General features: G+C 41.9%; 1 protein-coding gene across 12 annotated transcripts in view; it reads right to left on the bottom strand.

Moving 5' to 3' along the window:
- TENM4 (teneurin transmembrane protein 4) overlaps nt 1-23,288 on the bottom strand; it is a 928,417-nt gene that overhangs the window by 99,181 nt on the left and 805,948 nt on the right. For 8 of the 12 annotated variants that reach the window (XM_042024146.1, XM_042024143.1, XM_042024148.1 and 5 more), the window contains 2 exons: nt 21,897-21,923; nt 14,311-14,457 (listed from right to left, as the gene is read on the bottom strand). In XM_042024146.1, coding sequence (XP_041880080.1) covers nt 14,311-14,457; nt 21,897-21,923 — 174 coding nt within the window. The remainder of the gene's footprint in view (nt 1-14,310; nt 14,458-21,896; nt 21,924-23,288) is intronic. The other 4 variants (XM_042024149.1, XM_042024152.1, XM_042024150.1 and 1 more) reach the window with 1 other exon arrangement.

The raw sequence follows: 23,288 nt of genomic DNA, 5'->3' as shown, positions 1-23,288 counted from the left end.
TCACAGACACATTGCATCACACAAAAGCTATCAGGTTCGCTTGCAGCAGGACTAAATAGTGAAAAAAGCCATAGTATCTGCCATGGCTGCAGAGGGATCTATACATGTAATCCAGTAAAATAGAACAGAAAGTAAAGGAGACTTTGCTGGGAAGGTTTGATCTCTTTTGACCTTTGTCACATTGATTTGATACTGACACAGAGTAACAGATGACCTCAAACTCTCAGGATATAAATCTTGCACTTTCAGCACCATTAAATTAATAGTAACAACAATAATAGCAGTGGACACACAGGAAAAGGCTTGCTGAGCATACCCCAGTAAAATGAGGGTTTGCATATCTGTCAAGCCATCAAATGCACAGACAGTGCCACTTCCCCTCCCACAGCCATAGCAACTTCTCCCCATTCATTTTGAGATGCCACTGCTCATTGCAAACAGCACAGTAAAAAGCAGTGACAGGAAAGGAAATACAAAAAAAAGCTCAAAAGGGGTTTGATGAAGCATCACATTTAGCAATAAAAGTTGTTAGCATGTAGTAAAGACAGATCTTTAAATCAGATAAGGGAACTGGATGTTTTTGTTCTGGGGTAATGGGATATGGAGCCCTTCACTTCCAACTCATCAGTTCAAGCAAGACAGTTTGACAGTGAATGAAAATTACTACCATGTGATGGCTGTTCACAGAGCTATGTGAAATGAGTGGTTGGACTCTGTGTAGTTGCTAGGAGCTCCATATATCAGAGAAACCACCTTTACAGCAAGCATCCTACTAAAGACTCCAGCACAGAGGCAAGAAACAAACGTGCCTGGAGAGCAATGCTGTCCTGAGAGGTAGTTACCTTCTGAAGTGGGATAAAATCTTTAGATTTCAGAATAATGGATTTTTTATCTCAAAGAAACAGTAAATTAAAACAGTTTGTCACTATTACTGCTTGTGAGCTTCAGTTTTGTCCCAGTTTTACCAGTATGAATTAGAAGTCCTTTCACTAATGTTATTGGCATTACTTTGTATTTACTGCAATATCAATAGGGTCGAATCTTATCTTTTATTGTTCTGGTACCTAAGATGGCTCACACATCATGGACTTGGATTCTGTTACACCTGTTCCAATGTTGGAATATTTTAGTGTTTAAAACAGCACTGACAACATCATTTCATGTGGTTACTCAGAGGCAGAAAGCTGAACAGCAAGCCTGGTCAGGGTTCCCAGAGCTTCCTGTGTCCAAGTAGGTCAAAGACAATGAGTATCTGCTCCATGTACGTGCACATGTACACACACACACATACACACACTGGGTCATTTCCACAAGTGCTCTGCACTTGCCATTAATGATAACGGGAGCACCATTAGGCCAGAAAAAGTGCTTTGGAAAATCCCATGTGTTACCCTTACCATCCCAATATTCCTACACCTTTATAACTCCTTGCAAAATTGCCACAAAAATGTTCATCTCGGACACTAAACCCACCCACTGGCCTTTTCTCTTGATGACTAGTGGTAATGAAAAAGAACAAATTAGAGTTTCTTTGCCCATTAAAAAAACATTAGATCAGTAGGATTCTGGAAAGTCAAATCTCAGATGGAGTTTGAGAGACCATTCCCAGAATACAGACCTGCTTAGATGTAATAGGCCTAGCCTCAGCTACCTACTTAAAAAAAAAAAAAAAAAGAAAAAGAAACAACAAACCAGACTTGTTACTATATTGACTACAGTTTCAAGCAAGATAAAATGTTGTCTTTTTCTCCCACAGATTAATAATGTTTTCTAAGGCTACAGACACTTGGCTGAAAGGATGGCAAACCAGCTGTACCATACCTCTTCATTAACCTGTCTTTTTTCCAGTAATCAGAAATGTGTTTTGGTGCCTGAAGCTGCAAGACAGAAAGAAAATGCTGTCTTTGCATGAAACTGTAGATAAATGTTTGAAGAACAGATGCAGAGGACAATGTTTTGAACAGGTGAGAATGATGAGGACTCATCTGCAGATAAGCCTTTCAACTAATTTGTTTTGGACCTTTATGGAATAAATTGAGGACAACTACACCAGAAAGGCTTGTCACTGATGTCCTAAATTCATCAAGGCACTCAAGGGCTGAAATGGCATTTAGCTACTCAACTTCCTCTAATACCAAGAACACTTTCAGGACAAAGCATTTCTTTAGCTTAGGAAATGTAATGGCTATTTTTGTCTGAGTCATGTAGAACATCAAGAGTTAAGCTATAAACCAGGTCATAAGTAGTGATATCTCCATGTGAATACTGTTTTCTTGGGTTTTTTTAATTGAATGGCCCAAAAGTCATCCAAGTGGTGCCCTCCAGTGAATTCTCAGGAGATACAATGACATTGTACACAGCTATGACTTCTCATACCCAGACATCTCTCACTGGATCTGTCAGAAGAGTGAGGATAAAGTGACATTTGCAAGAAGCTCCTGACCCATGAAGAGCAAGGTGTGCAGGGAGCTGCATGGATTAATCAAAAATAAAATCAGAGCAAAACAGAACTCTGGCTTTACCTGTCCAATTCAACAAAAACAAATGTGGGAAGCCAGCACCATCAGCAAAGGAAAATACGGCAAGATACAATCTCACAGAACAATATGAAGTTGTAATACAGAGCACCTTTGAAATTCATAAAGCATAAAGGTGAATTTTCGTTAGAAATCACTGCGAATTTTCCAGAGATAGGTAACAGAGGGAGGTGAACATGGGATCAGCACCCTCCCCACCCCAAGTTTTGCAGCAGCAAAGCCACAGAGACCCATGTGGATTCCTAATTCCAGTAGCTTCCAGAGCACAGGTAGGCTGCACAGTAAATTCTTAGTTATGGACACCTTCATACAGCTCTTGGTTTTAAAAAGTGACAGCTCCCTTGCTTTCATATAACTGTAATAGGACCATGGCATTCCAGAGCAGAGAACACATGTGTTGCTGAATTATCTCTGTGAAATGTTTAAAGTCTTGCATAGGGGGATTACTGCAATTCATATGTTTTAAGGCTACTGTGATCAGCTTGTCTGACCTCTTATACCCATAGGCTGTTTTTTTCCCACCCAGAACTGGATTAAAGCCTGTATTTTAGAAAAATATCTCGTATATCAAAGAGAGCTGATTATAGTAAGTCAACCACTTCCTCCAGTAAGCTTCTGAAATGCTTAATTACTGCTAGGGACCTGCATCTTATTTCAAGGTTGGATTTGTCTAACTCCAGTATCCCGTGACTGGGTCTTGTTTGGCCTTTGTCCAAAAAGTTACTAATAGTTCCTTCTGCCCTGCATGCTCTGATGCCTTTTCCATGTGCAAGTACCTTCACACAGAGCAACAATTCATTCCGAATCTTTTTTCTGAACAGCTGAGGAAGATCCAACTTCTCATTGTAAGGTTTATTTCCCATCCACTGGACTTTTTTTTGGTGTATGATATTCTTTGATCTCTTTCCAGTAATTTCACATCTGTTATGTGTGGACACCAACACTGGACACAGCACTGTGTCAGCAGTTTTGGGTGCAGAAAAGAGACCACATCTGAGCTGCTGGGCTTCTATACTTCAAAGGTTCACAGAGGTGAAGGTGCAAGACCCTTGCACTGAGAACTCATGTTGAGACAATTACCTCCAGTGACCTCAAAATCCTGTTCTGAGTCATTGCTTCTCAAGAATCTCTTAACCCTCCAGTATAACATCCTTTCTTTGTTCCCAGGGCTATTTTGCATTTTGCTGCATTAAGATACATTTTGTTGGATTATGACCTTGCAGTGATGTGAGTCAGATCACTCTGTGTCAAAATGATCTGGATACATTATTTACCACCACACTGAGCTTTAGGTGACCTGAAAATTTTACCAGGAGAGACGTAAACTACATTCTAAGACAATTATGAAAATGCTGAGTAGGGTTGGATACAACAATCAGTTCTAAGGGATCCCTGGAGAAACAGCTTCAATCATGGATGCCTTCCAATTAACAAATTAATTCAGAGATGTGTTACTAAGCCAGATTTTAAGACACCTCTTGTGTTCCTTCTTATTTCCATGCAATAGGAATTTTTACATCTTTGAGACCTTTTATGCATCCTATATACATTTGTGTGTCCTTTTGGCAGTCCTGCTAAAACCAAACCCAAACTCTTGTCCCACTTCCTTTGCATGAAGCCATGCAATAAATACCTTCTTTGATCTTAGCATTACCATGGGGTGAATCAAACCACTGTTGTTGTGAAAAGGGAGCCACTGGAAAGACACTGTCACATCTGGTAAATAATGTGTTCAATGGTTTGCATCTTTCACTAAGACTCATGTAATCATAGAATGAATCAGACTGGATGGCACCTCTACAGGTCATGTTGTGAGCCCTGTCTCACTCCCTTCAGAGAGGGACATGAAGGAGAATGAACTGGGCTCAGCAGAAACCCTTCCTTTTCTGCCAGAGGATAAAGCAGCTACAATTTATTCAGCCAACAATATATTTTAGGGGACCAAGACCATTTTTATCAGATAATCTGTGCTCTGTATATCACTAGAGAGTGAGTTTCACTTTGGGATGGCTCATCTAGCTTGTATTTTGTGGGTGAAGTTGCAATTTTTTTTTTTAGAATGATGCTCTGACTCCCTTAAAGATTGCAAATCCACCAATCCCATTAGTGAGCTCTTCAAAATACTGCTTTAGACTGCAAACTCCCTGGGAGTAGAGACTGTCTTTTTATTTTCTGTTCACAAAACATCTGTTCCAGTCCCAAAGGGCTCTGAAGTGTCAGCACAACCCAATGAAATAACCACAATTCTCATTAAAGTTTTGCATCTGCAATGTATGTTCAGCTTTTTCTCCATGGGAGCACTGTTTCATGGAAGGGGCTGAATTCCAAAGGTATCTGTGTCTTCTTGGAGCAGGACCTTGGCCTAACAAGTATAATATTTGCATAATACCAGTTGGAAAGCACCTGATACTGACTGACTTTAAACACTCACTATGACTACCCAGACAGCTACATTAGATAATGACAACAGATGGAGATGCTGACCTCACTCAGGAATTTCACGAGATACTCCGTATCATAACTGCCTTCCACAAATAGTCACCTGGATGCCAAATTTAAGAGGAGCTAAAATTACTTGGCTTTCAAACACTGCTTGTGACCCACCACTTTCTGAAAATCATGTCCTTTATGGTATTTGTCCATGTGATGCATGCAAAAAAATACATCCACCCAAACCAACGAGAAATTTTGAAACTCCTGCAAAATACTCTTCAGCAGCAATGGGGCTACCTACTGTCCTGGCATTCCTTGAGCTATTGCTGCACTTGATGGCTGCAAAGAGCTCACAAATCCCACAGCAGTCTGATTCCTCCTTTGCAATCAGGTTCCTCACTCACTGCCACACAGCACCAAGAAGGTGTCAAGGATTAGAGCTTTGTACAGACGCAAAGGGCTGATTTTGAGACACTGTTTCAGCAGCGAACAAGATCGGCTGACAGCTAATAAAATTTCAAATTAGCTGTGACTTTTCATAGCCCTACAATTGTGTTGGCTGATTTAATGGGCAGTGTCTTAGCTCGTTGAGACTGAATAATTGAGTATTTCTACAGAGTTATGGATGCTGCAACAAAAATCCGTCATGCTAACATCACCAACAGAATGCAAATAACCTGCAGCCAGAGGTGTTATTATGTGTTTAAGCAGACTCTGACAGGTGCTGCGTGTCAAGTGTCAGGCTGGAACAGGCAGGCCATGGGTAGGGATGGACCTGTTTGTACACAGAGAGCTTTCTGTGAACCGTGGTGCACACTGGGAGCCCCAGCCAGCCAGGCACGCAGAGGGAGGTGAGCTTAAGGAGCCTGATTAGGGTGAATCTGGGAGAGCATACATGACAAACTCTGGGATTGCTCCTGCTAAAGACCATGATGCTTTTTGTCACTCACTGCAGTGGGATGAGCCTCTGTGAGAAACTGTACTAGGCAAAGCAAAACTAGGAGGTAAAAATAATAAAGCCCCATTGTCTCCCATGGGAGTACTTCCACTGGCAACAAAAGAATAAAATGCACTGATTATACAAATAACTGTTTCCCTCACCTCATCCAGTTCTTACCTTTCAGTTCTCTTTCTGTGCCATTCATCAGGCAACATTATCACTTTTTGTGGGGACACTGTCTTGTCCTGTGATGCTTTTGGATGAATTACTGGGAGAGTTCAGATGGGAAAGGATTTAAATGCAAATGCTCAAAGGTAAAGATAACAAAGTCTTAGTCTTGCCCTTGAGCAAATCAGGTTTTACCCTATCAGTTCTAGTCTAAACTCTGGTTTAGAGGAAGGCTCTAAAGGAATGGCTCAGTACTTTTGCACAAAAAAAGTTATTGTTCACGTGAATGTTTGTGCTGATAAATGTTTACTGAGGAATAATGATGTTCTGGCCTGAGTTGAGGACCAACACTCAATTTACCTCAATTGGGGAATAAATGGGTTTTACTCCAGTACTTTGCAGAGAGAAATTTTACTTATTCATCAAGAGTTGTAGCTTTTGGCTTCCCTGTACGGAGTCAAAGGGAAACAAAACACAACAGTAAGGAACAATGGCAATGTGACTGTAAGCCCCCTGTGACCATGCTAGATATTGATATTCTCTTTGCTCCTTCTATCTCATCTGCTCTGTTTTGATTTCACCTGAATAAGCTTCTCACTGGTTGTATCCTGTCTAAATTAGATGGCTGGCTGCCTGGGAAAGGAATTGCCCTCACATCTTTCTCTAAGTGTTCAGCACTTGTTTGCCAGTTTGAAAACAGTCATATGTAATAGCAGTCACGTATTTGAATTACAAAACTCCTTGGACTCCTGTGCAGAGCCTCTGCAGGGCTAGTCACTACAGAAATACTCTGCAAAATATTCCTCCTAATCCAGAGCTACATTATTGTTAAAAAAACCCCATCTGAATAGAAAAAGAAGGGAAGTGGAAGGAGGAAATGACAGAAAACACATGATAATCACCACTATCTGGCATAAACCAGAGCTATAATAATGTGCTTAGAATCTACAAGTTCTCAGCATCCCCCAGCTCATCATTGCTCTGGAGAATACAGTTGATGCAGCTGGCTTCACGGGCTTCTTCCTTTCTCCAGGCAGATTTTTAACAGCCGGCAAAGCAGCACAGAAACCAGGCAACCTAGGATTTGGGGGAATATCATGAAGCTGAGCAAGGCAAGTGAGGGCCTTTCCTAGCTTAGGAGAGACTAACGGTGTCCTAGAGTGCATCAGGCACAGCACTGCCAGCTGGGCTAGGGAGGGGATTGTCCTGCTCTGCTCTGCTCTGCCCTGGGGCGGCCTCACCTCGAGGGCTGTGTGAAATTTTGGGCACCACAAGATAAGAAAGATATTAAGCCATTAGACAGTGTCCAAAGGAGGGCTGTGAGGAATGTGAAGGCTCTGGATGGGAAGCCATATGAGATGTGGCTGAGGTCACTTGGCTTGTTCAGCCAGGAGGAGACTGATGTGAGACCTCATTATATTCTGAAGCTTCCTCTGAAAGGGAAGAGGAGGAGCAGGCACTGATCTCTGCTCTGTGGTGATCAGTGACAGGACTTGAGGAAATGGCATGAAGCTGGGTTGGGGGAGCTTTAGGTTGGATACTAGAAAAAGGTTCTTCACCCAGAGGATGGTTGGGCACTGGAACAGGCTCCCCAGGGAAGTGGTCACAGCACCAAGCCTGACAGAGTTGGGGCTGCCCAGTGCAGGGCCAGGAGTTGGGACTCGATGATCCTTGTGAGCCCTCTCCAACTCAGGGCATTCTATGACTCTGTGATCAGCATTTGGACAGGGCAGTAAGTACAAGCTGCTTAACCTGATCGATCGTCATGCAATAGTGTACCTGAACTGCCTCTTTCAAGAGCCAAAGCACCTCTCAAAAGTGATTCCTCTGAGCAAGAAGGACTCAGAGCTTAGCAGTTTTTTGTGGGAACAGTGGTTTCACACCCTCAGCAGCTGAGAGATCCTTGTCACCAAGGTCTCTCACTTTCCTGGCAAGTGCTGCAAGTGTTAAGCTACAGCTGAAAAGTTCACCCTAACATATTCTGACTGAATCCAAGCCAATTTGAGTAATCATCTGAGATTGCCTGGAAAGTGGTCTCAGATAACTCAGATATTGGCGCGTTTCTCAAATCCTGGTCAAGAAGAAAGTGGCCATGCACTTCATGCCTGTTGAGCACAGTCAGTGCAAAACTTATTATTTTAAGAGGACTTTCTGCTCCACAGAGGTTGCAACAGTTTGCCTCAGATGCTAAAGCAGGTCTGGTAGAGCTTTCCTGAATTTCTGCTTTAAACATTGTTGCTCTAACTCTGTTTAAGCACCTTTTAAGGTGCAGAAATGCTTTGTGAAATGTGTCCAATTGTTTTTTTCTGAAGCTGGTTCATGTCACCTTCTGTTACATCTTATGCACCAGCAGTGCCTCATTCCCATAAGTTAGCTCCCTCATTTCAGCAGACAGTGGTAGGTTTTCTTCAACACAGAGAGAACTTTCATAGTTTCTTTCTGAATCTACTAATCAAAGGCGTTTCATTAAGGACTACTGGAAAGTACCAGGAGCTCTCCCAAGGTGTCAAGACAAGGAACTGCAAGATCCCCAGTTCACAACACATCATCCTCTCCAACAGCACAATCAACACCTGCTCCTGGATGCTGGAATACCTGGATTCACACTGCCTTACTGCTAGCTCTGCTGCCAATAGCCAGCAGCAGGTGACACCCATGTGTTACCATCCAACAGAAAATCAGCAAAGAGCTGAAACCTGACAATGTGAACTGGTCATTTTACATGAGGAGAAGTCAATTAACAGCCACTGTGAAACAGAGGAGGAGAAGCTGGGTGATTTCTAACAAATTATGCCAGTTACCCAATCTTTCAGGTACAGCAGACTTTCTCATCCTTTTAGCAGTGCTTTGTGGTTCCTCCAAGATGACCCTGTTTGACTGGATCTATCTGTGATGGTAAATGCTAATTTATGATGGCTGTTTTCCCAGGTGCATTCAGATTTCAATACTTCTCTCCACAAATGTAGCCAGCATATTATTGCATAACTTTTTATGGTTTTGAGGAAGCAGACAGCTCACACACCATGCCCAGGAGACAATCTTCTCATGCTATTAAAGCCTTGCGGCATGAGGGCAAAAAGAAAAAAGACAGTATCAGAAAGCACCCCACCACCTTGTCTGCAGTTCAAGCATTTGCAAAGAAAAAGGTTTGCATTCTGGGGTTCTCCTGGATTCTTTGCCATTCCCTTTACAACCCTGAGACTACCCTCAGGTGTAATCCTATGCACTGCAAAGATCAGTGCAGACTCCTGCCAGCTCTCTAACACTCTGGCATGTGGTGGACAGACAGTGAACACACGGGTGATGAGAAGGCCAGTGTGCCGTGCCAAAATTTCTTTTGCCAAAGATTTGAAATGCTGCTGTTCCAAAGCATTATGTAAGTCTCCACCTTACTACAAGCACAACCTGATCCTTGAGTGGGGCAAGACACTGTAGAGTTGCCAATGGGCTATGGTACAGTTAAACAAATAGCACTGATTTGCCTCAGAGAAGCCATTCCTGAATTACACTTCCCTGAAGTGAGAGTTGGTTTCTCGTGGCAGAAATAAGGGCTGCAAGAAAAGGCAAAAATCCTGTGTGCAGGGGCTTGGTGGCTCTGACCTGCTCAGTGCTCCAGGGCTGGGACACTAAGGCAACCTTTAGTTGTACTTGTCCAGGAGGATAAAGGGAAGGAAACCATACAAACTGCTCCACCTGCTAGCCTTTGGGAAACATCTGGTGGAGCACAGACTGAACTTGCAAAGTCAAAATGGGGCCATGGGTATATTGAAACTCTCTGTTTGTCCTAGGCTAAATGAGACACAAACTGAGGGGCAGCAGCTTCGCTAACACAATCCTCGCAGAAAAAGAAAACAGGATTTTCCTCAGTCCCAAAGGAAGATCGTTGACCAGATGACAGCTAAGAAAAATGAAGTTTCTATACTTTTATGTAATGGTGTGCAATATATGTTACAAGAGGCCAGCCTTATTTGACTGGGAAGGCTATCCATCCATCTATCTATCTATCTATCTATCTATCTATCTCTCTATCTCTCTATCTATCTATCTATAAGTTATCCTGCAATAATCACTAACACAAGCCTTTGGAAGTGTTTAAATTGGGAAGAGGCAGTAGAGAACAGCAGACAACTGAACAGAAACCTCTAATTAATATGAAGGTTTAGATAATATTGTGAACATTGTCATTTCAGATGTATTTTTCATATGAGAAAGACTCTTGCCTTTCACAAGTAAAGTACATTCACGTTTGACAGAGTTCAGCATCTGTTCAGGAGCTGGAATTGTTCAAAGCAGGAAATGAAGGATGGGTCGGTTCCAATTGCTGGAGAACCAGCAAGCTTTACCCCACCTGGAAGACCTGGCTACTCTGGAAAAGCCCCAAACAGTAAGAAAGGCCCTCAAGTGAAGTTACTCTGTTGAACTTTTAGACCAAATGAGCAATTTAATTTAACATCTGTAGTCCTCTCATGATTTCGTCTCAGTCTGATCTTGACTTCATGTGAAGACATTGAAATGGAGAAGTGGACAACTCTGGCTCTCAACAGTTAGATAATTTCTCCAGAACAAGGATGGGTAACACAGCTTTGCTGTTCAGTAGCATATTCATGAGATTAAGTTAAGAATATTCTCTCTTCCCCTCAACTTTTCCTGTACACTCTGTTCCTAACACAGGAGTCTACCAATGCAACAGAGCCCATATTTAGCCTATGGAGTACCAGACTCTTCTCAAGATACTGTCAAATGCCATTAACTCCACATTTAGGACTTGTCACAGAAGATAATTTCCTTGATTTTTTAACTTTCAAACTTCTTATTCTTCAAGTACATGACAGAGCACTCAGGGTGGGGTGAGACATGAAGGTACTACCTGTCACACCTACTCTCAAGTAGTGACTGTTTTGCAGCCATGAATTAGAGTGGTTATTTTCTGCTGAACTGAGGCAATAACCACTTTTCTCATCTTGTTTTAAAGAAAGACTTCCTGTTTGTTGTAATACAGGTGGCCTCTTAGGTCAAATGTACAAAATCTTGGCCTTTTACCCAGACTGTTACAGCTCTGTCATTGCACTGTTTTTCCTTAACTGATACTGGATGATCACCAGCTCTCCGTTACTCACTACAGCTTCTTTCAAGTTGATGGGCTTGGTGTTTAAAAGTGTAAACAAAGTGGACCTGGGTGTGAAACCTAAGTGATAGCTTTGACAAATGATACTTTTGTGTGGAGAGACTGCACTCAGAGACAACTTTTTACTAGCCTGAACAAAGATTACATTTCACCAGGTCTCTCTCTGAGTGACTCCTGCTCAGCTTGTTATTGTTTATCTGAACAGCCTCCAGATTTAAGAGGTGAACACACCCTGTAATTTAGCACCCGTCTCCCTCAGGGTATGATTAGGCTGGGAGCTGATGAAAAAGTTTCTGACTACAGCTCCCATTATCCTGAGGAATTTCCGGCTGCAGAGATTTTGATTAGCAGTCACTTGACACCACAGTGCAGGAACCGGGTCTCCAATGAGCTCAGGCAGAGGGAACATCCCCCCCCCCCCACCCCCCCCCCCGTACTGTGAACAGCCCCACTAACCTCTTTCTCACCACTCATGGTACCCATTTTGACCAGGTCAGTTGTTTGACTTCTAAAGCTTCATGAAAGGACTTCTACCTCCATTGCCAACATTCATGTGCAAATTCCACACTTCGATCCTTCCCAGAGAACCAAAATAAACCACCTTTCTCCAGCCCTGAGCATACACCACTCCAGTGTATGTGACAGAATCCCAAAAGAGGGAGAAACCACAGTGCTCATCCACACACTATATGTTTTTTGGAGAGGCCTCAGGCATGCATTTCTTCAGTGCTCTTCAAAGCACAGCAGCTTCTCAAGGTATGTCTGTGGTGAATGGGCTCAGTTCTGTGGAACACAGATGCCCAGTGTGATCTGAGCAGCCGCTGGATATCTGAGAAATCCAAAGGGAACTGTCACACATGAAATATATATATATGCTCTACCAGACACACAAGTTATTGTGAAGGGGAAGCCAGAAGTCGGCTGGGGTACTCTCGGATGTCTCAGATGGCGCTGGACAAAAGGCAACAGACATTAAGCTGGCGCATGGAAAATTATAATTAGGTACAAGGAGAAAAACATTTACTATATGGATGGTCATGTACTGGAGCAGGCTGTCCAGAGGTGAAATCTCCATCCTTGGAGGTGTTCAAGAGCTGACTGGACACAGCCTTGAGCAACCTGATGTAATCAGTATTGCCTTGAGTAGGGGGTTGAACTTAAAACTGCTGGAGGTCCCTTCCAACCTGAATTATGCTATGATATTCTACAAACACTTTCACTTGCTGTAGAAATCAGCATAACATCTAGCAAACAGGCAGACCATCAGCCTTTCTTCATGAGTCCTTGTACCTATATTTGAATCCTTGTGCCAAAAAAAGGACTAAGGCTTCAAAGCAGGAGTGCCTCACCACTGCTGAAGCTCCTACATCTCAAGGGTTGAAATTTTAGACTTGAGCTCACAAATACAAATGATCCATTAAAACATATAAAAAGAAAGTTAATAAAGTAAATGCATTCCACTATTTCACTTCCCAGCTGAGGAGAGCCCTTAGCAGAGAGAACACAGCCAAATCAAAGGCATAGTGTATGACAGATTATCTGTAATCTGTAATGCACACCACGTACATGCATTTTTTTTTGAGTGTACCAAGAGTAAAGTCAACACTCCTTTGTGGGCCCTGACACATGAATAAGCTGTCACTAGGCAATAAGTTACAATCTATCAATTGCTCTGTTCTTGCTGTGCACACCACTGCTCCACACAAGTTCACCAAATGCAAGCTAGCAGTTGATGTGCACTAACTTGTAAACCTGTCAATGCCTTTTGTGTCTCCCATCTCCATCTGCTGTCCTGCAGGCTTGCAAGGCAACTCGTTTCAAGGTGAGGGTAACCCAGGTAACAAGGTTAACCCTTGAACCAGAAGATATGAAGAGATGCTCAGAGTCTGGTCATGCTCTCTGTGATATCATAGTGTTGTGATATACATTGTATATTATGCTGGATTACTCTTTCCCTCTTTCTAAAAACTTCACAGGGTTTTTGCTGGTTATTTTCTTCCATGGAAACTGGGACTACCCTTGTGTCTATTTATTGTATTTTTACACATCTGATGTGATGAACTTCATTGCTGCCCTGTGTCAGCTGCAAATAGGAAAGCTAAGTACAGTGATATTCAGTTCCATATGAGGCAAAAAGCCATCTTTGTTTCATAGTGTGTACTCTTTGTATGGTTGTCCAATTTTCCATCTTTTCTAAAGGGATAATTTGGTCCATTTGCGATGCCAGATGTGCAGAAGTATTTTAAATATTCAATCAGAATCCTAGTTGCTGTGGAGCAGATAATCACAGTCTTGGCTTGGCTATAATTTTTTTTTAACTGTACTGTTCTTGTGAATATGCTGAAACAGAGGCTTGCAAAATGCAGTCTCTACTTCACAGTCTGGGCCCTGGCCCAGACTTGTGGTTTACAAAGCCTTTTGCTGAGTGACAACAAAACAAATTATGCAGTCTCCCTTATGCCTTAAATTTAATATCTCATCTCCTGCTCTCTAATTCAAACGTTCACACTGCACCACAGTTTCCTTTGTAATGAGATAACTCTGAATATTAAGCTTGCATTACACAGAGCTATTATTCACATGCCTGACATCATTACATACGGAACAGTAATCAATAAAACATGGTTCGAGAGGGATTGGATGGCTTGTGGGCATGGGGATCAGTCACCCAAGCCTCTAAGTTTCTGCAGAATATCCATTCCAAGTGACCGACTGAAGAGTCTAGATGAAAGCCCCAGGCAGTGAGGGCAAAGTCTGAAGAGTCAGGGATGTTCACGGTCTGAGGTGGTCCCATCGTGTCACTGCTGAGCCACTCGGCTGGGGTGGAGGGATTGGACAGGTGCACAGCCTCTGCCTGCTCTCTGCTATATGGACGTGATTTGAAGATAAACAAATGTCCCTCTTCAGCCCTGGCACCCCAGATCCAAACTCATTTAATTTGAATTCCAATCCACTCTGGCTGAGTCAGCCTGGCAGATTTCGCTGTCTGTTCTCCACCAGCTGTCAAAAAACAATCTGCCCTGCAGAATCAAGCCCAGATGACTGTTCACTGTGAGAGGTTTATAGGCTCTGTGAAGCCTGACATATCACACGTGCTCATGTCCTACCTCCATCGTTGTCTTTCCCATCGCCACATGCCGTCTCCATGGAAGTGTCACAGCCTGCTCCTCTCCAGCCCAGCTGGCAGACACAGTGCCAGCCGTTCATGTCCAGAGTGCATCTGCCATTGCCGTTGCACAAGCCAGGGCATCCCTCTGCAAGGCAAACAGCCACACGTTCAAACACACTCAAAACACAAAGCAACACAGCCTGGAAAGGGCCTCATTAAACTCCTTTTTCCCCTTTGCCTTCAGTCTATTTCTCCACTCCCACTTGGTGCCTTCCCACCTGGAATGAACCTGCTTTGGTGTCAGGATGGTGGTGACCACTCAATGGGCAGCTGCTTCTGGCTCTCCCAGGAGGTCCTCACAGCACAACCTCACTCACTGCACTGAGGAAATGGTGAGTTTCAGGGGGACACTGAGATATTCCTGCTTCATTGATTGTAAAAGCAAGGCAGCATATTGCCCTTTGAGCCTATCAAAACATTTGCCATATAAGACCAGTACTTGGGGTTACCTAAATTGCATTTGGGGTTCAAGTTCCCAGCACCCAGCAGGATAAAGCAGCTGGCTTTCAGTAATAGTGACATCTCAGACTGGTAAAAAACCAGCTGGAAAGGGAAAAGCAGAAAATATTTAGAGGACATACAGTTCCTTTACTGTAGTAATTTTGGGAGGGATTAATCTCATCCAGTTCAAATTAATCTATAACTGAGATACCTTCAACTCTCTGTACTAAGCAGAGAGACAGACTGTCCCAGGGCAGAAGTCTCCTCATGCAGGCTTGATGCTCATGGTGATGAGCTGAAGCATGCTCTGGAAACACCCATTTCTCCCCAGTGACTAGAGAGAGCCCAGCACAGAAGCAGGCATTTTATAGGTGATAAAAATTAGTTAGGGAGGATGAACACCAACCTCCCAGTCTGCTCACTAGGGTTTGATTTTCTCATTTGATGACCTGCTGCTGAGATTTTTGTACTTCCCCCTCATCCCACTCCTTCAAGAAAATAGAGTAATTTCCACAGTAAGGCGTGGTGTGAGGGAGGCTGCTTAGTTTATACCCTTCTGGGGGCTTTTTACCTCCAGAGCTCAAAAATCTTTACCACTAAACTGTCAGAAATATAAGAGACACTTAACAGCTTAGGAAACTGAAGTACAAGAGACTGAAGTGACTGTGAAGGTCACTCAGCAGGACTGATTACACCAGGGACACAATTCAGTCTTCCTGAGCCTTGCTTTAATGCTTTCTCTGTGTGTATTGTGCAATCCTGCCACATAGTTTGAGTTTTTTCAGGCTCTCAGCTTTGCAAGACAGGTTTGTGAACCCATGTGAATGACACAGACCTATCCTGTCCTAAAGGACAGTGAAGAGGTGTGTGTTGTCTTGACACCTGTTTGACCTTACGATGTGAGTGTCTCCCCAAGGCAGAGGTGGGACCCCATCTAGAGCAACCCATGTAATAGTGTGTCCTGCACTGGGGAAATGGGGCTTAGAAACGCCTTTAAAACAAAAAAATTGTTTCACAGGGAGATTTTTAAGTTCACAGAACCTTTCCCAGTGAACAGAAAAAAACAAATATTTTCTAGGATTGGTTTTTTAACAAGTGACTGATTTACAGGGACCAAATGGAAAAAGGAACAAAGGTGGTAAGGAAAAGTCCTTTAAAAGGATCTTAAATACATTTTTCATTTACAAACATAGTTGTTGCATTTCAGTCTTTTAAAATGCGCATTCTGGGATGGGGCAAAAAATGTGTGTGTGTATGTGTGAGCATGCTGTTGTGTATTTTGGTATTTATACACTATATTAGTATTTATATACTACAGAAGAGTTATTTATAGGCAAGGCTACTTGAAATTCTCCATTTTAATATCCTGCCTGCAGTTACTTACAACAGTGCCAAACTTTTAACCATTTAATCTGATTTTTTCCATTCTACAGCTAATTTATATGTTTGTTCCCTTTACTTACTTTCAGTACAAGCTGAAAACATTCAGCTATTTTGAGAATGAAAGAGGAAGAAGTGTATTAAATAACCTCCTAAAATTACTTAGCTAGGTAGGTAATCCCATTTTAGAGTACATAAATCCAGTTTGGATGGGACCATCCTGACAGGAGAGATAGGACGTTTTCCCCCCTCTCCATAAATCATAGGATCATAGAATCATAGAATGGTTTCGACTGGAATGGACCTTAATGGTCATCCAGCTCCAATCTCCCTGCCATAGGCAGGGACACCTTCCACTAAACCAGGTTGCTCAGAGCCCCATCCAAACTGGCCTTGAACACTTCAAGGGATGGGACATCCACAGCTTCTCTGTGGGTGCTCTAATTTGTCTAGATGAAAAACCTCTGAAGAAATCTTGCTTTATGTGTATACTGTATGGCTCTATTAGAGCTTGGCTGGTGCACCACCGCTGAGGACACCTCTTGTTTTTACTCCCTGGACACTTTTAAAACCCTTGTTGAAAAGTTCTCTTCTATCCTACACTTGCAGAGACTCGGCAGAACAAAGGTGCTGTAGTGTTGACCTGGACAGGAGTGAAGTGAGAACCAGAAAGACTTGAATGAAGAGAAGCTGAAGACACCATGATCTGGTCTCATGTGAGAAGTGTCCGGGAAGTGTAAGGGAAAACTAATGTAGCTATAAAAATGAGGATCTCATACAGAACTGCATGCGCTCTACTCTCCAAGGCTTAGGAAAAAGGGAATTTGGAGCGGCAGGAAACAGATGATATAGTTTGGATGAGGCACCTTCGGCATCTGAGGAAATGAGAAGAGCTTGATTTGTCTCTCCTAGCACAATAGTGGCTGAAAGACTATGATTTTTTCCACAAGTTCATGGAACAGATAAACATTGAGAAAGGAAAACTTCTTAAAAGCTATTTAAGGTAAAGAGAATAATGCCAGCACAAGAACAAATGGACACAAACCAAGTATGAATAAATTCTGGCTGGAAATTAGAAAGGAAAAAAATCAATTGCCAGGATCAAAGGAATGAAGTTCTGGAGCAGTCTCCCTCTGGGAGTATTAAGGAGAAGATTCCTCAGTTATTTATCCATAGAGCTTGGTAAATTCATACCAAGTTTTACACAATGTGGCTGCCCTTGCCAGCAGAAGACTAGACTCTAACTGAGGAGACCCCTTTCAACCCTATGTGTTTGAATTTTGTGTGCAAGTCATTGTCTATATGAAATGTGCTTGAGACTATTTGAATGGACTTTCAGGATTTACTCTGAAATCTTCTTGATCTAGACACAGGGAAAGTAAGCCAAGCATTTCAGAAAGAGGACAAGAAGAGGAAGAGCATCAGTCAGGAGAGGAGAGATAGAAGAGAATGAGCATCTCATGAGATTATGCCTTCCCAAAATATCTATTCCTCCTCTTGAGCACTATGGGAACCCAGGGTGACCAGATGAGACATAAGCATCTGTAGATACCTAAAGTAGGGTAACTCCTACCTGTAATTTCATGCTCCACTGTCTTGGCACCTTTTAAGTCTAGAAATTTTGTCCCTTCCCACTATGGAGAGTTATTCTTGGTTCTTAGTAGACAAAGCTCTTCCAAGGAGCCAGAAAGAATTGTTTCCTAATGACATAAATGGTTCTTCACAAGTACAGGAACAGAGAAGTTTTCTGATGTTTACCATTACATTAAAGTTTCATCAAAGTTTCAATGCTGTGAGAATTAAACTGAACCCCTCCAGTGTCATGGTTTGGTGGGAGAGCAGACATTTTTAAGAAGTATAGAGAAAGTAAACCATTAATACGGAAAAAAAAAAATTAAACAGCAGCTGTCAGAGGACTTGGGCCTTCAGAAAGTTAGAAGACAACAGAGATGCGTAAGACAATAGATCCAGGAGAATGGACCTGTAAGTACTGCCATTTCTGAACCGGTTCACTGCAAAGAGACTTGACCATCACTTACACTACAGAGATAGGATGGTACAATACTCCTCACTCCACAAACAATGCACTTCAAAGCACTTGATGAAAAGATGGTACAAAATAAACTTTATCCTCTCCTTTCCCCCATGCTGGGGAATAAAGCAAAGAGATCATCTTGTTTCCGAAGTGCTTCTGAATGTCAACACAGCGGGACGGCTTAATTCTCAGAGATTTACACCGCCATAATCTTGCAGCTCTGATTTCTCATAGCTAGAAGTCACTAATAATCCATTATTCCTGTTTTGTGGTGTTAGCTGTATTTGGGTGACTAAGAGAATTAAATACATGAATAGGGCTTTTTTGGAAAAGGGGGAGGAAACCCTTTATATGAGTTTCAAACTTAAGCACATGAAAGTGCTGCTGAAAGATTCTGGAGGGTATTTACAAAGATGTCAGGTCTGCCATGCAAGTGAGAGAACAGACCAGGGAAGCAATATAAAAAGTGGGCTAATTTTGAAACAGACAAGCAAAGAGTACCAGAGTCAAAGGAGATTGTCACCCGAAGTTATCCTGCAATTTTTAAGACTGTTGGTAAAATAATCTGCTCTTAATGATCTGTACAGTTAAAGCCTTCTCTAATTAGTCCAATTATAAGGAACATTTACTGGTATTTTTCTTCAAGGCAAACCTCACTGCCACTTGAAATTGGACTTAGAAGAAAAGGCTATTTTATTATCCTTCCTTCACTGTCAGTAGGAAAGCACCGACAGATGTTCTTAGCAAGTCCCACAGACAGTGGTTGAGCTCTGGGACAAGTAGGACACAGCTCAATGCAACAGGTGAAGATGCAAATACCTGGAGCTTGAGAGAACAACAACCCCTAAGAGACCTACAGAAGCTTCTCTAGGACTAAAGGTGAAGAGTAACGCATCAGCTGATCCCTGTGAATTATGAAAGCTTGGTAAAGCGTCCCAAAACCAACTCAACTCTGAAACTACCACCATGATATTCTGTGGTGATGGGAATCCAGAAATCCTTAATCGGATGCAGCCTGTAACAGGAAGGTTAAGAAGTTATTGACCAGAGTTCCTACACTTTTAACTGTGCACATGAGGGAACTGGCTTTGGTCAGACCTTGGGTTCTCACTTGCTCTCATGCTTCAGGAGCAGCTCAAAGAAGACACCTTGCAGCCACCCCGAATCCAAATGTTGTTCAGCAACTTTAAATTTCAAACTAGCTGTTTATATATGCATCACTACAGCGTTAATGTGGTTAATGATTATTTTTGAAGAATAAGAATTGATATTCAGTAATAGAAATTAATTACGCTGATGTACCTTCAGATCCAATGATACTTTGGATGGAGAAGCTCTCTCTAAAATCAGCACCTCTTTTAATTATTATTAAAATAATAGGCACCTCTTCTCATTTTAAGCATTACCAGTGTTAATTAGGCCTTAGTTTAGAAGACTCTACTCTGAGTCTAGTTAGAGTTTCTTGGTTTAATTATGCTGATGTTTGCTATTGAAACTTGCCCTCCCATTTAGAAACAATTCTACATCTTTGACTTACTGGTTTATTGTAAAGCTGTAGGAAAGATTCAGCAGTAAATCAGGCTCACCCTTTGACAACAGAGGATTACTGGGAAGGAATTTCAACCAGAAAGATGTTAATAATTAAGAAAGCCAAAAGGGCATGAGTAATTTAGTTTTGAAAAATGCACACCATGCAGTTAGCCAAGTAAAAAACCATGTACTTTTAATGTTTCAGCTACTGCTAATCTTTCCAAAAGAGGCTATGCATAGCAAGAGACAATCTTTTATTCTTAGTATGTTGCTTAACCTGTTACCCCCTGAAATACTCACTAAATATAATGTGTCTTCATTATTGGGCATAAAGGTGAGTCAAAAAGCTACCTAGAAGAATAATGACAGCTACAGAAGACTTAGTTAAATAAAACTGGGCCACTGAATGGGCAAATCAGTACTGAAGGTTCGTTGCCAGGCTCTGCAGGTTGATTTTTCATCTTTTCTATGCCCTCAATGCTTATCTGTTACTTTTTGATGTAACCTTCTCCAATGTATGTTGAGATAAAAAGGAGTCCTGAGGTTTCGAAATGCAAAACACTGAGATGTGGAACATCTCAGTAGGTTCTCAGTAGGTTCTGATCGCACTCCTAGTGATGGCCCATATCTTCCTCTGAGGATGCCACCATGATTACTTCAAAAGGGCACAACAAATGACCCTCTTTTCCTGATCTAAGGAAGAGAATGTACTTTTTCCTCCGAATTTAAATAAATTCAAGCATGTTTTGTTTGGTGCTAAGCAATGAGAGAAAACTAACTACCACTGTACAATCAACTGATCTACAAAGAGGGGTCCAAGGACAGTACCAGTTGCTGCATTACACTGAAGATGGAAGTCTTTAAACTATGGACACTTCCTCATCATTAATATTCGTCTGTTCAAAGATTTTCCCTATTTGCAGTTGTATCTGAATCTGCCTTTAATCCTCAATGGAAAAAAACAGAAAATCATTAATTGTAAATTCGCCCAGAGAAGTGAAGTCAGTAGGGCAACCATGTTTCTTGTCACACCACACAAGCCCTATATAGCAAAGACTTCATTTTAACTGTTCACAGGGTCAATATTTCAGCATATCTGCTCTTCATCCTCAGCCTCTCACAGCTGTTCTTTTTGATTACTCATAACCTGAAAAGAAGGATAATACTACGGAAAAAAATTGATTTGTTCAACCTGATTTTTTGGTTTGTTTAACCAGCAAACATATGATGCTTGTGTGGTGTCAACACTGTGTTGCTGTTAGTGTCAAATCAGCCATGTAGAAAAATATTTAAGTCCAACTCAATCATATTTATTGTCAGATTGTTGTATTTAACCATATGCATGCTATTTCAATATTCTTCAAAAGCTAAGTGCATTGTGGAACTGTCTGTTTCTATTAAAAATTCCTGAAGTAATTTAGCTCATTGTTCTGATTAATAAATGTGATTTTTTTTTAAACAGCAGATGATCTCTGTTCTGTAACAGTTCAGTTCCTTTTCTTCTTTGCTGAAGAAAGTCCTGGGCCCTAGACTTGCTTTACACTTACAAACAGGAGCATAAGGTTGGATTTTGTTGTAGTGTACATTAATGCAGCATCACTAATTTCTACAGATTTTGCAGATCTATGCAAACAGAGGTTTTTGGATCATAACATTTTTGTATTAGGAAAAAAAAAAAAACCCCAATATATCATTAGTGAAAGTTCCCATGCAAGACTTGGCAGTTGTGGATCAAAAACATGAAGACTCCACACAGAAAGTGCACTCACCTGTGTTACAAAATGGACCATAGACATTTAATTAAAATACATCACTCTACAGGGTTCCTGCTGTATTCACAGACACTTGTTTTCTCCTGACTTGCCTTACTTGAGTGGGAAGGGTGAGGATGAGAGATGATTTGAAGGGGAGGGCAGGGACAAGGGAATGGGTAGGAACACTGATACGATGTTAACACAGGGTCACAGCACTTACAGAGGTATTTCCTACCTAAATGACTGGAAAGTTCACCCTTCCAGACATTAGAGACCACTGTGGTGACAATGAGGAAGAGATGCAACCTCAACACAGCATGTTCACGGTGCATTTTTTAAAAAGAAACACAAAGACAATAGGAAAAATAGGAAGGAAGAGCATACCTTTCACTACCTTATCCAGATAGTGAGCTTGGGAGATAAAAGACAGGACATTTAAGGTAGGATTGAATAAGTGCATTGCGGCTTACTACGAGACTGTGCAGGTGCTAGAAAGGCAAAGGAGAGTTTGCTGTGATATGAAAAGAAAAACCTTGATTATGAGGAGAGAAAAAAGGAAGAAGGGTGGAGCACAGTGCTCCTCAGTCAAATGGCTCGAGAGGGCTGTGTTAAGGCATCCAGTCATCTTTGCTCATTAAGATCAGGAAGAAAACCAGGACAGTTCTATATATATATTTGTGTGTGTGTATATATATATATATATATATATAGGTACATCTGTATATGTATATATATATATATCAGGATATTGCAATGCTCTGCTCATTTGCAAGTCTCCCTCCACTTTACTGACTGCTTTGCATTTCATCAGGAAAGGAGAGCCATTTGGAAGTCCTCCACCTTACCTGATAGTCTTGTATTTTTCCACATAAAGAGGCACAGTTCTGTGACCTTACCAGACTGGTAGAGGCTTTTCCCTGGATCCTTCTAATGGCAATACACTGCATTTATACAGCATTTTCTAGCCCCAGATCAAATTACTTTACAAATATTAAATTAACCTCAAGGCAACTCTATCAGATAGGCAAGTACTAATATATTAATTTCAAGGTGGGCAAAAGAAAAAGCAAAAAAGAAAGTTATAGATGCCATGGAAGCAGTCAGGTACCCAATTCACATGGAACACTAATCTGGAAGACCACCTTCTTACTGATTTTCTGGTGTCAAGCAGAAACCTGGTGGCAAAGACATGTCCTGCCTCGGAGAGCCCTGGTGCATGCCAGCAGGCGGCACTCTCTGCCCTAACACCAGCTTGTCTTCATTAATAAAAAACAGGCTCTGAGTCTTGCATTTCTCTATTTCAATACCCACTTAAACATTATTTCTCTTGCCTGCTCCCTGCAATCTGTGTCTCAGTTGTGTCCGGGTACTTTTTGAAGAAGCTTTTGTTTCAGGTCCGTTCAGGCATACTGCCCACCTGGGAGGTCATGGCCCTTGAAGGAATTATTTTTCCATCCTGTGAATGTAATGTATCTGTGTAGGAACTATTGTCAGTAAGTGGAGAGGGCTGGAGAGCTCACGTAGTGTGGGGCAGTTATGAGGCTTGGCAAAGAGGTGAATTAATCACGTTGATCTGGTGGGAGCGATGCAGGAAGCACAGCATCACCATCTGCTTGGATGGTGGCTGAAGCCTAGGAATGTATCTCTTGGATTTTGACATCCACAGCAGCCCAACCTGTTAACTCAGGCAGTCACTACGCAGCTGATGACAGTGGAGGCAGCTGCCAATGCCAACCATGTGTCAGTTATGTATCAACGTTTTCTTGTAATTTGAAA

This window comes from Corvus kubaryi, unplaced genomic scaffold, assembly GCF_017639235.1.
Source record: "Corvus kubaryi isolate FWS band 111438036 unplaced genomic scaffold, C.kubaryi_AGA036_p1.0 37260, whole genome shotgun sequence".
Lineage (NCBI taxonomy): Eukaryota > Metazoa > Chordata > Aves > Passeriformes > Corvidae > Corvus > Corvus kubaryi.
The sequence above is the reverse complement of the archived record's forward strand: the minus strand, read 5'-3'. Positions and strand labels throughout refer to the sequence as shown.